Source organism: Glycine soja, chromosome 16, assembly GCF_004193775.1.
Source record: "Glycine soja cultivar W05 chromosome 16, ASM419377v2, whole genome shotgun sequence".
NCBI lineage: Eukaryota > Viridiplantae > Streptophyta > Magnoliopsida > Fabales > Fabaceae > Glycine > Glycine soja.
The window spans coordinates 5,059,967-5,076,352 of record NC_041017.1 but is presented as its reverse complement, the minus strand read 5'-3'; the positions used below and the strand labels follow the sequence as shown (position 1 = coordinate 5,076,352).

The window sequence follows — 16,386 nt, the reverse complement described above, 5'->3', positions numbered from 1 at the left end:
TATAACTTTCAAAGTAAATCAATAAAAAAAATAACTTACTATAAATGATAATTCAATAATGGAAGACAACTAATGCATTTTTTTTTTACAATTCAGTATAAATATTTTTTTTTATAATACATTCTAATTGGATTCCTAAGACCTACTAGAGTCGGTCTAATGGTTGGGTTGAAATAAATGCATGAGGACTTAGTTTAGTTTTATCCTTATTATCAATCTTAGTACACACACACAAAAAAAAATTCACAACTTGATGTTATTCTAGATCATTTTCTTTCTTACTTATTTCTCCATTTTTTATAATGAAATTACATATATTTTCTATGGGAAGCAATATTGTGTAAATCGAATAAAATTATTATGAGCAGCAAAGTTTTTTTTCTTCCAAATATTTAGCACAAATGCATAATAGTAACAATATTAATTATATGAGATGCTCATTGGTTTTTTTATCTTTTAAATTTGATTGAAATCATTTGTTTACATTATAATAGTAAAATTTAATTTCAGTAGCTACTTTTCTCTTTATGACATTGATTTCTTAAAGTGTGACAATTCTGTGTATTACCAAAATTCTATTTCTATGTATTACCAAAATTTTTTTAAAGATACACGATAGATGATAACATACTCATTCTATTTCTATGTATTACCAAAATTTTTTTAAAGATAATTACTCATATTTAGATCTGGACCAATTTTCATCCTAAGTATTATTTTATAAGAGGAATATTAATTACACTCTCTCTAACAAGAACTAATTAGGTAGTTTAGCATCATCATGTTTGTTAGTAACTAGTAAATATATCTTTTATTTAATAATTATATATTTTTATTATTTACATGTTACATAATTATTGTTCATGATCATAAATAATGTGGTTGATTTAGATTATTTAATAATTTCTTTTCTATGGAACTTTCTTTATGATGTGTTAAAATTTATTAAAAATAATCAATTAGTGAGTTTTATTTTAAATTTGGAGAGACACTCAATGAAAAGTAATATCTTACCAAAAATGATGTTCTTTTTAATAAATTTAAGAAACTCATAAAGAGTGTGAGAAATAAGTACTCGTTAGCTTTATGTCGAATTGTCATTTTTATGTAAAAAAAATTTGTCATTTCTATGTATTGTCATGTGAGAAATGAATTTTACTTAGAGAAATTATCTTATTAGTAAAATTGATGACTTGATGAATTTGTTATATAGTAAACAAAATTACGATCATATATAGGAAAGAAAGCACCTGCATTAAATCATGGAGATTGTTTTAATTTAATCAATGATATTGAGTTTGAATATTAGGCATTTGAATACTCAAAGATAAAATATTTTCTACTCATAATTTATATAACAATTTACAATAATAGAGCCAGGATTATAGTATGTTTGTTTTAGAGATCAAAAGCTTCTTCTCATAAATGTAAACTTCAGAATGTAGTATTCCCATATATTTTATGAGTTTTGAAAAATTATTTTGGGTAATGTTTATCCTTAGGAAAGTAGTTATATCACGGTTTAAGTCATTTCTTTTCTATGAGGGGTAAAAAATTTATATATATTTCAATGAAAATGTGGAAAGTTGTGTCCTAACTCAACTATAACTTTCATTCCACTCTTTTTTTATTTCAATTATTCTAAAAATATTCTTGGAAATTTTAAAATCTAACTAAACGCATTTTAAAATGCTCTAAGGAATAACATTCCTGATCATAATATTTATGGGGATGTGATTTTTGAAAATATAAGATCATTCCATGAAATAAACACATCTTAAGCAATTGACACAGAGAAAACTTTTAGAATGTTTTATATATAGTGTAGATAATAGAGTTACTATGAAAAACAAATACGTTTACAATATTTAAAATATAAAATCATTTTTCTAATTATTTGAATAAAGTAATGTAAGGTGGAAAAATATTACTACTGTACTGTTATTTAATTGTAATTTTTTAGGTCTAAGTAATCTAGTTGTCTGTGATAGCTCATTCTTTCCCTTTTCTGTTTTTCTGGAGAAAAAAATATATCAAACGATGCTTTCATTTCATGCCAATGATTCCTCAAGTGAGTATAAAAAGAAGAACCTTGTAAGCAGATGGGCCGGCCCAAAGAAAGTGGGGCCCTCCCAGCCATTTTGTCTTTTATTGCAATCACAAGTATTCCAAAGCCTTGTGGTAAACGGTTAAAACAGGTAGGCAAAAATGACAAAAATTAGGCCTCTGAAAATCCAGCAAACACTCTTGACATTACATATGAATGGAGATTACCAAAGACAAACCTCCAATCACAAAATATTGGAATTAGGTGTTGTCTTTTGTGCCCCCTGCCTCCCTCAATAAGAAGGGTGAAATTAGAGACTTTGCTCTTTCCATAAACCAACCAATCTACACACTACTAAGGCTAAATGAGAGCAAATTTGAGACACAGAAAAAAGCATAATTATAAACAGTTTCAAATATTAACACCTTTGCCTTTGCTTGTGAGGTATTGAGAATTAATTGAGAGGGAGGGGGGGAAATTAAGTTAACCAAAAAAGGAAGGAAGAAGAAACAAAAAAAAAATGATGAATTCATTGTGTGGAAGCTCAGTGTCCCTCAAGAGTGAGAACAACAACTCTAGAACCAAAGTCCAACAACCCACCACTCCTTCAAATGACTCAGTTATGCAATCCAAGAAAAACAATGCCACTCAATCCTCTGGTGATCTAGACCAAACCAGCCTAACCCCACCAAGCTTAAACCTTCCATCACTCAAATTTGACCTTGATGGAGATGTGGAAGTTCAGTCACCAGATAGTTCAATGTGGGAATCTTTTTTTGCTGACCACAATTTAGATGGTGATTTCATGATCTCTTCCCCAGTGAGGACCCCACAAGCCTCTTCCTACAATTGCAACTACAACTATGCTCAGGGAATGCAAGGCCAGAGTCTTTCAGGGTGTTCCCCACCTCGTTTCTCATCATCACAAATTGGAGCCTTCAACAGCAACAAAGGCAAAGGACTTAGCCCCCTCCACAGGGTTTTCAACTCACCCAACAATCAATACATGCAGCATGTTGAGAACCTCTCACTGCCAGCAATAGAGTTCTTGGAGGACTACCAATTAGGGTACTCTTCATCAACAACCAACAAGATGTGTTGCTCTGATCACAACAACATTGCAAGTTCATCTGAGTGCTTTGACTTGTCAATGTCTCATCAAATCCCTTCGTCCATGTTGGATGGCTTGGCACTGCACAATTCCTCCTCGAGGTACCATCGTGGATCGGTTGTCGTCGACGAAGAATCGTCGGTGCACGGTGGTGGTGCTGGTGGCTTTTCTCAGCTATCAGAAGAGAGTGACATCTATCACCAGATGGGGTCCATGGCTAGTGCTTCTCTTTCACAGGCTCTACAACAAGAACACTACCAAGAGAAGCAGCAAGCACAACAACTGCAACAACAACAACAACAGCAGCAGCAGCACCAGCAAGAGAATCTGATGGTGCCTATTCCAATAGGAGTCGAGCAGGTAACAAAATCTTTCCATCAATCCTACTTCACCATAAAGCTTCTTCAAACTTTTATTCAACTATTTAATAATTTCGGCATGCCATGAAAAAGGACCATTTCCTTAACTGCTTTCGCGCTATTCCTGGATCAAACTTGTAGTTTCATCTCGATAATTAACAAAATAAAGATTTGTATTAAAGTCAACATAGGTTACTAAAATCAAACTCCAATTCTAGTAGTAGAATAACACTAAGGACAAAAAACTATATACAACGACTATACAAGTTTTGTGCTTAACTTATTCAAATTTTCATGAATTTGGACAAAAATATCTACAAGTTCCTTAAATATACTTTTGCTGTTATTTTCCAGGAAAATGTTTGATAAATACTCCAAATGTTATCCAACAAATGTTATTAAACACCTATCTTAGAGTTTATAATATGATAGGAAAAAATATATAAAAAAAATAAAAAGATGTCGACTATTATTTTATTTTTCACTGAGTTTTATCATGTTAGTGTGTCTCATAAAGGTTTACACAAAAGTCAACATAAGTTGTGAAGATAAAACTTGATTAATTAGAGTATAAAAACAATTTAGAGTATCTAAAAGTCCTTGAAATAAGTTATTTGAATTTGAAAAAAAGTTAACAATACATTATTTTGATTGAGAAATAATTACGTAATTTAGAACCACTATCTTTTTATGATTCCAATCAATATTTATGACACATACTCAAGTTTTTAAATTTATGAGAAAAGATTAATAATACTCAATTATGTGTTAATAAAGATCATGATGGTCAAAGAAAACCTAATAAAAAGTGCTAGGAATTGAAATTCATCATAATTAACTTTCAAAACTGTAGATATCACATCTTATTTACTAATTTTCCTATTTTAAGTTCTAAATGAAATTTAACCAATTTAGAAAAACTTTTAATTTATAAGAGGAGGGATGCTAGGAACAGAGTCCCAAACACATGTCTTTAAACATTCTTTAATCCCTTATTGAAAATCTTAAAATTATAAGAGAACTATTAAAATATAACGTAAAATTTATAATATGTTGTTGTTTTTAATAAACTTGAACCAATTAGAGAGTGAATTATTTCTTGTATGAAAGTAGATTATGAAACTCTTTCTAAACTCAATTATCACCTAATATATATATAGGAGCAAGACAGCGGGCTTCAACTGGTGCACCTGCTCCTGGCATGCGCGGAGGCAGTAGCCAAAGAAGAATACATGCTGGCAAGAAGGTACCTCCACCACCTCAACCGCGTCGTCACCCCCTTAGGCGACTCCATGCAGCGCGTCGCCGCCTGCTTCACCGACTCCCTAAGCGTCAGGCTCAACTCCACCCTCACTCCCAAACCTACAACACCTTCCAAACCCTTAACCCCTTCAAACTCCCTCGAGGTCCTCAAGATCTACCAGATCGTCTACCAGGCCTGTCCCTACGTCAAGTTCGCCCACTTCACCGCCAACCAGGCCATCTTCGAGGCTTTCGAGACCGAAGAACGCGTCCACGTCATCGATCTCGACATCCTCCAGGGCTACCAGTGGCCTGCCTTCATGCAGGCCCTGGCAGCCCGCCCAGCAGGCGCACCTTTTTTAAGGATCACGGGAGTGGGCCCCTCGATAGACGCTGTACGAGAAACCGGACGGTGTCTTACCGAGCTGGCCCACTCCCTACGGATCCCCTTCGAGTTCCACGCGGTCGGGGAACAACTTGAGGATCTCAAGCCACACATGTTAAACCGCCGTGTTGGGGAGGCGCTGGCGGTTAATGCGGTTAACCGCCTCCACCGCGTCCCCGGCAACCACTTGGGCAATTTGCTGACCATGCTACGTGACCAGGCACCTAGCATAGTAACTCTGGTGGAGCAAGAAGCGAGCCATAACGGACCTTACTTTCTAGGGCGTTTTCTTGAGGCATTGCATTACTACTCCGCCATTTTCGACTCGTTGGACGCCACTTTTCCGGCGGAGTCGGCGCAGCGGGCGAAGGTGGAGCAGTACATATTCGCGCCGGAGATACGAAACATCGTGGCGTGCGAGGGGCCGGAGAGGTTCGAGAGGCACGAGAGGTTAGAGAAGTGGCGGAAGATGATGGAGGGGAAGGGGTTCAAGGGAGTGGTGCTGAGTCCGAACGCGGTGACTCAGTCGAAGATATTGTTGGGGTTGTATTCATGTGAGGGGTATAGGTTGACGGAGGATAAGGGTTGCTTGTTGCTTGGGTGGCAGGATAGGGCCATCGTTGCTGCGTCTGCATGGCGCTGTTGATGCTAATTAATGCTACTGCATACTCTTGCAATGAGTTAATTAATGTCCTCTTTGTTTTGATTATTATTATTATGTTGCTAATTAGTTGTTATACTTCTTTACTTTGGTACGTGTTAGTTTATATGATATGTTAGGGAGAAGAAATTATAAAGAAAAAAAAAAAAGAAATATTAGTGATATACTTTTTAACACTTTTTATTGGGTGAAATTTAAGTGAATCTTATTAATAATGTGAGTCTCATTTTCTACTAAATAGATTTTTTTTTCAATTGGGTGAGATTCACATAAATTTCAACTAATAAAAAAAAATTAAATGTGTTAAAAATATATATTAAGAAGTGTGTTGCTACAATAATGTTCTTGTAGAACATTGAAGTTAAAGGGGAGCATGTGTAGATGAAAGGAAAATTGATCAAATAAGGAAATGTTTTGTATTTTGAAGTGTAAGGGAAAATGTTATTAGGGAATACGATTATTGCTAATTTATTTATCGCTATTGACTTTTCGATGCAATTGGGCTTAACCGAGGTGGTTTGTGTAGTATACACTTCAAAAGATTGTAAAACAATTGTATAATTGAAGTTGTTTTAGTTTTATTAGTTTGTTATGTATATTATAAATGGGAGGATCTTGAATAATGTTGAGATAAGGGATTAAGATCAGCACTTGTTTATCTGAGTAGTTTATTTCGTTTGAATGTACTTAAAGTTGATTTTTGACCGTTGTTAAACAAATCGGACCGGATTAATTGTGCTCAAGTGTTTTCAAACAAGAAAAATTATAAATTCGTCATTTTATATAAAACTAAATATGAATTGTGGCGGGTATAAAAATCAATTAAAATAATTTTTTTCCTCGAGATTTAGTTTGTTAACCTGAGTATTTAATCCCACATTTATGTATTATGTATATATGCTAGACATTGTTTTTTTGAGACACTATATTTAGTCCAAGTCAATGATCATATAATGAACAACTATTATATAGGGACCTAGAGCAAAATTATCAATATCCTAGGGACCTGAAAACAAAAAGGTTTGAATTAGAGCAAAATTATAAATTTCCCAGGGACCTGAAAACAAAAAGAGGTTTGAATTCCATAAGGATTTAAAATAGAAACATCATATTATATAGGACCAAATGGACTAACACACATGATTCACATAATTCTTCTTCCATCACAAAGGAATAGAACAATGCATCCTAATACCTTGATCATCTTTCATTGAGTGTTAATCTTAGTATGTTGCTTTGCAATTTTTTTTTCCTTCATTTTTTCATTTGATTATATAAATTAACAAAGACATCCACATTCTCCACATTACTTCAAAGCTTTGGTTCAATGATTTTCTCAAATCATCCTCCCAAACCCAAAATCTATGACTCTTAACTTTCTACAATCACAACCAAAAGCAATTTAAGACCATACAACAACTATTCTTCTTATCCTCCTCTCAAATCAACAACCCTACAAAAATCAAATAATCCAAAATGACACAAAATGACATTGTTTACAATTTTTTTTTTTAAATAGTACGCATTTAGATGGACACGCCATCATGTTTTCCATGGAAACTAATGATAGAAATGTCACACAAAACTTTTAAAGTTTCAGGAACCTAACAAGAAAAAAAAAATTTCAAAGATAAATTGCGATATTCATATATATTTTAGGGATCTTGAAAATATTTAAGCCTGCATTTTATTGAGAAGTTATTTCATACAAGCTTTTAAAATAGTTAAAAAAAATTGTTCTTTTCTATATTCTGACTTTTATTTAACAAACTGAAACAAACATTAAAAACCTTTATAAGTATCTTTTTTTTAAAACAAATCTTCATAAAAAAAATTAAACGAGCAAGTTCGTAATTAATAACAATACGGAACAGTGAAACACCTTAATCACTGACAAGCTCATATTTTTTCTATAATATATATTTGATATTATGATATAGACTGCACCTAGTTTGATACATCAAACATCCATTTTATAGAACATGAGCAAATTTCGTCACTGACATGCATTGCTACACACGAATGCCCTGAGTAAGACAAGTGCAGCATAAATCATCCTAAACATAAGTCATATAACCTAGCCAATAACAACACTGACCAGACAATTTTAACCAGTTGCCAAAGGGTAAATCATATAGTAAAAGATACAAAGTTAGTAGGTTTTTTTATATAAAAAAAATGGATTAAAGATGAAAATTAACTGTCATAATGGGGTTAAGAAAATATTTACTAAAATGTGTGATTTTGTCACTAAGAAGTAAGAGGCACCACCCTGGTGGCATCTTGTGTTTTTATTTTGCATGTAATAGGTGTTTAGAGCCGACGCAAGGTATCCATTTAACATTTTCAAACAAAAAACTGCTTAGTTTATTAAAAAATACTTTTTATAAAAAAGAAGTTTAAATAAATTCATTCATATTTTGTTTTCATTCCTATGTATTTTGTTAATCTTTATTTTTTTTAAGATTATAAAATATAAATAAAAAATGAAGAATATATTACAATTACAAAATTTATAATGAAATACAATTATATCATAAAAGGTTAAACAACACTTTCTTTATATTATAACTATACAACTGTAATTTTAATTTTTCTTTATTTTAAAATATATCTACTTAATACAACAAGAGAAAAAAATGTTATGAGCTAACATCGTAAAATATCTTACAATCACAGTCCATTATGTCAAAAACTAATAGATGTGATAAGTTTATTAACCTTTAAAATAATTTATCTTAAGATAATTCAAACGATGATTTATGATTCAACAACGATGTAAAAACTATTTTGATTGGTTGAGTAAAATGTATTTTATCACAAGAGTCTAACTTAATTGGTTGACTAAAATATGAGTTGCTATGAATATCCTGATTTAAATCCTACAAATAAAAAACAATAATAATGGTATTTTAGGTAAAACAATATTATGACGGAATGAATCTCCTATATTATAGTATAAATATAATATAAATAATCATACATTTATACTTATTCTAAGTAGCTTAATCAGTATAACACAAACATAATTAGTTGAGCTGAAAAGAAATTACTTTAAAGTAAAGAGTTTAATTTTATAGATATCTTATGTCGACTTGACTGACTCTAAATTGAGTAAAAATGTAAATAATCATTGCATAGATATAACTAGAATGGAGATGGTTCAAGACAAATAAAAAATAAGATGTCACTCAAGACTCAAGATGAGACTTCCAACTTCTTAGGTGACAAAAGTCACTCATTTTATTAAATACTTTTTTGACCAATCTATTATGATAAATATTTTTCATTTTTAATCCATTTTAGAAAGAAAAAAAAAAGTCTATTTATAGCTTCATACATGTATTATTGTGCATATATGACAAACTAAAATGACTGTTCAATTAATACTTAATATCAGATCCAGAATATCATGCATGACTCGCAAGTCCTGATTATAAGAGAAGGTTAATTAACAGGGGAAGAAAACAACCAAAAAATAAATGCACGTTTAAGGCATCCAAACAAAAGTTTAGCTATCCAAGTTCCATCGACTTTCTTATACTGACATTTTGTTCCCTTTATGGCCTGATCATTGTAGTGGTGACCTAATGTCCCACGTTTTATTTGACCCAACACCAACAAAAGGCATGCACAAAGACGTTAACTATTCATAATCAACCATGTATAACAAAGATTTGATTATATAAATTAACCAAGAACAAAATCAGAGAAATTAAATAGGAGATTGATAAGAGGAAGGACACAGAGGAATAAAATGAAGAAAACATGAACTGACCAGTTTTCTTGCAATCCCAGAGTTGAGGTATTGTATAAAGGGGATCTTCTGTTTTTGTAACTCTGAAATAATGGTACTGGAAATCCAATGAATTGATAATAGAAAAAGAAAAATGAGAAATTCTCTCTAAGTGTGGGTCTTGATCTTGAGCATTCTTGGAAGCCAAGCATTCTTGTTTTCCATCTTTTACCGAACCAAGAAAACATGGAGCAGAAGCAGAAACCAGAAGGCATAAGGTGTTGGAACAGTAAAGAATCATTAATTCAAGCCAGAATGGTACTTCACTATACCAACACATTATCTGTTCTGAGTTCTGAATTGTCGTTGAAGCTACCAAATTCCATAATTGTTCATGTAGAGAAGGCAACTGAAGGATCTTTTCATTGATTATTTGAGAGTTACATAGGAATATAAATAGATAAAAGAGATCAACAACTTAAAGCTAGAGATTATGAGATTTGAATTTAAAGATAAAAAACAAACAGAATCTGCTCTGCACAAGATAATAACAGAAATATAAAATCTAATCCTTGCTAGGTAGTTATAACTTCAATTCATGCACACCGAGGGAGGTCCCCACAAAGTATTTATATTATTTTGTGTGAATAAAGGTATTCCTTTTTCCATACTCACTAAGAACAAAATTATCTATGCATATCACACAATGTTGGTAAGTATTTATATTATTAGGGTATTTAAATTAATTTCTCAAGGTATTTATTTTTTAAAATATTTTATGGAAAAAATTTATATTTAATTATGATCATAAAAAATACATTTCATTAAAAAGTTACTTAATAAAAGCTTTTAAAATAACTTTTAAAAAATTGATCCATTCTAAATTCTCACTTTTTTAAAAAGCCTAAACAAACATTAAAAAAAATTAAAAAAATAATTCTTCATAAAAAATTGAAAGCCTCCAAAAATAAAAACCCATTCTCATCCTTTGACGAGTATGATTTTTGGTTCCTCATCTTCATATCCTATGGTATTGGATATATCTGTCTCCTACCTATATCCACCCAATAATTTTAAAAAATAAAGTAAAAAGATAAAAGAAAAAAATATTTATTTTTCTATAAAATAGTGACATCATATATATTCAAGAAAAAAGACTTTATCACTCCATCATATATATATATTTGGTTCCAAATTTCTAATCCTATCACCAAATGAAGGTAAGAATCAATCATGGCATGGTAATTGTTGTAATAAAAATTTCAGAGTGACATGAGTATGTGCTTGGTTACGAAGACAAATAATAACAAAATATTAAAGTATTATATGTTACACAAAATATAAATAATCTAATCATTACACATATAGGAATATAGGATATGGGAATGAGGATGAAAGGAGTATGCACATACCCATTCCTATCCCTGTACCCGTTACTAAGAATCAGCTATTACCCTTATCATACTCATTTCCGGTCAAAGTAATAATTTCCTATCAAACTTGGAAACGAAACGATACCCACGAATATGAATTTATTGCCATATCCAATTTTATGTTCCCTTTGTATTTGTGTGAAGTGGTACACTTTATACTCCCTCCAATACTTTTTTTTAATAAAATTCAATATTATCGTTCAAAAAAAATATTTTAAATATTTTATGAAAAAACATTTATATTCAATTACGGTTATAAAAAATACATTTTACTATGTTACTTAATACAAGCTTTCAAAATAATTAGCCAAAATTGATCTTTTCTAAATTGACTTTTATTTTACAAACTTAAACTAACATTAAAAAAAACTTTAAAAGTATCTTTTATAAAAAGAAATCTTCGCAAAAAAATTGAAACAAGCAAGCTCATAATTAATAACAATAAGGAACAGTGGAACACCTTAATCACTCTAAAATTATCTTGGATCACTTATTTCGACAAATAATAGAATCTGTGTAAATTTCCGGGTCAAGGTAAAAGCCGCCAATTTAACAAAATGTCTCTACGTGTCTGTCTAAAAAACACTAATTCTGTCTGCCATAATATAATACATTTCAATGCATCATATCATATCCTATACAGATAAATTTAAACAAGTTTTAATTACGTTTAACAACTTAAAATTAATTCTTGTAAAATTAATTTCCTCTTAACTTTAAAATACCTCTTCCGATTGTAGAGATCCATGATGATACAAATGCAAGACAAGAATGCCACAAGAAACGGGTATGATCATTCCGGTAGTGAATACTGTTGAATATCCTTAGAAAATAGTGATCGAACTTTTTTTTCTATAATATTATATTTGATATTATGATATAGACTGCACCTACCTTGATACATCAAACATCCAACCATTTTATAGGACATGAGAAAATCATCACTGGCAAGCATTGCTACACAGGAATGCCCTCCAACAACACTCAACTATGATGGGGATTGGGACTTTTTTACAAATTATTGTCTTCCCAGCTACGCATATCCATGACCTTCGGATATCCCAGCATACAACTAAGGCGAGATCAGCAGCTTAACTCTTCATGATGATGATGACGACGACGGATTCTCACAATATCGAACATGCACATATATGTTTTCTGGGCACCTCATCAACTTTTTTCTCTGTTTAGACTCAGCAAAAGAAAAAATTTAGCATTCAGTCACACAATACTTGATCCTTGATCCTAGTTAGTTAGCTTTCTATCATTACCTGGTACCTAACACCTACATGGAGCTGCCCTTTGAGGCATAAATAAGATGACAGAAAATAATTACACGGTATGTTCTAGAATGAAATCTACCTGTTTTTGCTTTGAGCAAAGATGGCTGGACCACAACATGCATGGTTATAACCCCTTTGGGAAGCTCGCCAAAAGGTACTCTACACTGGCCAACTGTCTTGTGGTTCTCCAAAATTTTGCCAGCACTTATCAGTTTTATATCATTTGCTGCTTTTGGTATAATCTTCTTGTCTATGGTCAACCAGAACAACCAATACAAATTTCATAAATAGTTAGAAAAACAACAAAAAACTAAATAAGGGAGAAGAATATAAACCAAAACAACAGGAACTCAAGAAAAAAATGAAAAATAACATGTCCCAAATAAGACAAGTGCAACATAAGTCATATAACCTAGCAAATAACAACACTCAGACAGTATTAACCGGTTGCTAAAGGGGTAAAAACCATATAGTAAAAGATAAAAATTATTACTTCATATATGTCTTGTGCATATATGACAATAAATGAGAACTTAACTAAAATGGCTGTCCAACTAATATTTAATACCAGAACCGGAATATCATGACACGCATGTCCTGATTATAAAACACGGTTAACAGGGGAAGAAAACAACCAAAAACTAAATGTTTAAGACATCCAAACAAAAGTTAAGCTATGAGTCATCTGGTTTTAGGATCCCATCCAAGCTCCATCGACTTTCACACACCCACGCAACCAGAAAACCTGCTTAGGTGACAACATACATATATGGGCATAAAGTTGCCAGTCAGTAAAGAGAAAGTTTATACCAACATGCAGCTAAGAATATACTGGCAACTAAACAACCATATGGATAAAAAATGTGACATTAGAACACATCTGCATCACTGAAGTCATGGCCTATCCATAGAACATCAATTAGCTCAAACCACTCCTACCAATTTAGCACTGTTCAACAAAATATGAGGTCTCACACCATACCCAAACCAATTTAGCACCGTTCAACAAAATGTATGATATCAAAACCTATACCTTATTGCTATCTTATACCAATGTCTCCTGTATGCTATGGGAAGTGAGAAAAAGAGGAAATGGGGATAATCTCATAAAGTCTTCAGTATGCTTCAAAAATAAATCAAATCTAACAAACAATATTTTCACTATAGTTAAGTCTTTTTTTCCTATTTTTTACCCTTTTATCTCCCTTCTCTCCTACCCTAACATTGCTCTGTATACCTTATCTATAATATAATAAATCTGTCCAGGTTTGGACACATGTCAACTAGTTATGTAATTTTTTCCAGCCATTCATTGTTTTACTTTTTTTATTTGTTTGCATTGTTTTTGGTTTATCTACTGCTTCTGGTGTTCTTCTCTGTGCTCTGTCCTGCTCTAGTTGATGTAAATATGCATCACGTGTGATTACAAAAGTATTTATAATTATCTACATAAATCCAATAGGTGCCTGAGGGATTGTTAGGGAAGGCTCTAGAGAAAAAATATGACTGTATCATGTATCCAAATAATAAAGGATATGAATGATGAGTCAGCAATTAGTCAGCAAGCTCATGAAGGTGTAACAGAAGATTTTCTTATAGGGATAGGTTTGCTGTTTGCACCAGGAGTAAACTTTTGTGTCCATTCTATTTAGATTAACATAAGCCGTGCTTATTAGGTACATCCATGAGCTAATCCTTCAATTCATAGAATCAATGGCAAAAGATGGGTGTAAATTACAACAAAAGCTGCATAGAATCAAAGGTTTTTCAACTAAGTGTAACTGTGCAAGAAGGATTATGTGGAATGCAAGCTTAATAAGACGGGAATTAGCTATGTCTTGGAGGTAAATTGACTAATTGAGGATCATGCTATGCCACAAGTCATGTATTTTAGGTATCCAAGATCAATCAAACAAATCGATGGAGAGATTGATTGGGATATCACACATAGAATTCAAGCTAAATGAATGGAACATTTCCAAGCATAAGATGTGATTGCGAAGAGCATATCAAACTCAGGAAACTTTCCGCAAACAGCCATCAGCCATGCACTTTGGGAGTGCCTTCAAGTGCAAACAAGAAAACAAGTGTAGTGGAGATGAGAATGTTAAGGTGTATAAGTGGACATACAAGGAGGGATAAGATTAGGAACATGTGTATCAAAGGGATAGAGTAGAACCTATAGAGAAAAGTGACAGGACATAAATGCATTGAGAATATGGGTTGGCTGGAAAATGCATGCACTGCCAAAGATTTGGCAGGAAAAATGGGTAAAAAAGAGATATGTGCCAACAGGGGATACAGACCAGACTCCTCCCCTATCAGCTGCTATTAACAACTCCGGTTTTGATACGACTTGTAATTAATGTTAAGATAAAAACAATTAATAGGCACTGATAACCACCAATAGAATCACAACCAAGAGAAAGCAAGAAGTTTTAAAAAAAGTCTAAGTGGCCAGTGATCACTATACCCATTAACCAACCTAACCTAATCCAACCACTTGACTACGGGAAAATCTAGTCAAGACCTGTGTTTTCCCTGTATTAACAAACTAACAGAATTCCAGACAATATTTTAGCATCTCAATTTGTGGTAGAGGTTTATGATAATAAGTACAAACAAACATGTGACCATAAATTTCTTTTGTTTATGGTCTGCATATCCAATTCCCACAATTCAAAGGCACATACATGCTTACACACAAGGGTTGCAAAAACTTAACAGTTGTGACATTTCTAGAAAGAAAAAAAAAACCTATCAAGTTGTTTCCAGCCTAGATGGGGTCCCAAGGTTTTAAAAAACCGTCTACAACCTCAATTTCAGCAGCAACATTATGGGATTTTGGGTTCTCTAGGGGGGGTGCATTTATCTGCAATTTCCCATAAGGTCAGAGATTATATTTTCGTCACAAAACAACAACACAATTCAGACATGACAATATCACATTCCCTAAATTTCAGGAGATATAAGGTTGACTTGGTAGTCGTGGGTTCAAATCCTCCTAACAACTAATTTGCCGATAAAAAAAATTCCCTGAATTTGAAAACCAGCAAAAAGAACAAAGAATCTATACCCGTCACATAAATCTTCCCCGTTCAAAGCAAATTCACCCAACTTCTAACGCGGCACGCGTAGAGAACTGCGAAATTAACAAACCTATCCACCACTTGCCACCTCGCTCAGGAACAAAGAACTCTCAAAACTAGAATCAAGCAACACAAATACACTTCCAAGTCCCAACAACTTCACAAAACACGGTTTTATACTTTTTATTTTCCAAAAAAAACGGTCGTCAAGGCCGTGTTTGTTTGCACAACAACAAAGAAGTTAAGGGAAGCTGACAGTAAAGAATTTAAGGGAAGCTCAAGATGTCGGAGCCGAAGCCCTATTAGTAGGTTAAAGCCCACACCATCATCAGAATTAAACAAACACAAAATGAAGAATTTCGACTGGGGTGGGAAGTTGAAAAAATAAAAAATGAAAAAAAGGGGGTTAATAAAATAATTTAAAAAAAAAAAACCTTTGGGCCAGTCTGCAAAAATGCGGTCCTTGAGCATGGCGATGGTGGAGGCAGGGGAGTAACGGAAGGGACCGATGTCGGATCCATCGTAGAGACGGAACTTGAGCTCCACTACTTCTTCCTCCGGCATCGCTAATAACACGCGCGAGGATATTTTAGATAATGAGAAAGAAACTTCAATTCAAAAATAAATGAGAGAGAGATTCTGAAAGATTCGGAGAAGAAGAAGCCAAAGGAAATTTGGCAACGCCAATCAGTGACACCACCGAGAGCAAAGCAGGGTAAAGGCAAACCCTATCTATCCCCCGACCTTCACGCTCTTTTTCTTCTCGCGTCTATTACTCTATTATTAATTAATATATTTTATCTTTTTCCTTTTCTTTTTCTCTCTCTCCTATGAAATGGACCCACTTGACAAATAACCAGACTAATCTTACGTTAAATTCATGTAAGTGCTCATTTGGATTCGAATCCATCTCTTAGTACAAGATTTTCCTTTTTTCAAAAGAAAAAAAAAACATACAAACTCATTTAAACCATATTTAATAAGATATTTTAAATATTTTTTAATATTGAAAAATTTATTTGATTATTTAATAAGTAATT

The 16,386-nt window shown here is 32.7% G+C and overlaps 2 protein-coding genes across 2 annotated transcripts; one reads left to right on the top strand and one right to left on the bottom strand.

The window, feature by feature from the left end:
- The first annotated feature begins 2,385 nt into the window (after positions 1-2,385).
- On the top strand, positions 2,386-5,891 carry LOC114390270 (DELLA protein RGL1-like). The gene is made up of 2 exons (XM_028350978.1): positions 2,386-3,518; positions 4,678-5,891. Exons 1-2 carry the CDS (start codon positions 2,568-2,570, stop codon positions 5,788-5,790), a joined length of 2,064 nt encoding a protein of 687 aa, XP_028206779.1. The 5' UTR covers positions 2,386-2,567; the 3' UTR covers positions 5,791-5,891.
- A 5,855-nt stretch (positions 5,892-11,746) lies between these two features.
- Positions 11,747-16,111, bottom strand: LOC114391135 (membrane-anchored ubiquitin-fold protein 3-like). Its single transcript, XM_028352129.1, has 3 exons — positions 15,781-16,111; positions 12,337-12,507; positions 11,747-12,157 (listed from the first exon to the last, which is right to left on the bottom strand). Exons 1-3 carry the CDS (start codon positions 15,908-15,910, stop codon positions 12,102-12,104), a joined length of 357 nt encoding a protein of 118 aa, XP_028207930.1. The 5' UTR covers positions 15,911-16,111; the 3' UTR covers positions 11,747-12,101.
- Positions 16,112-16,386: the final 275 nt, after the last annotated feature.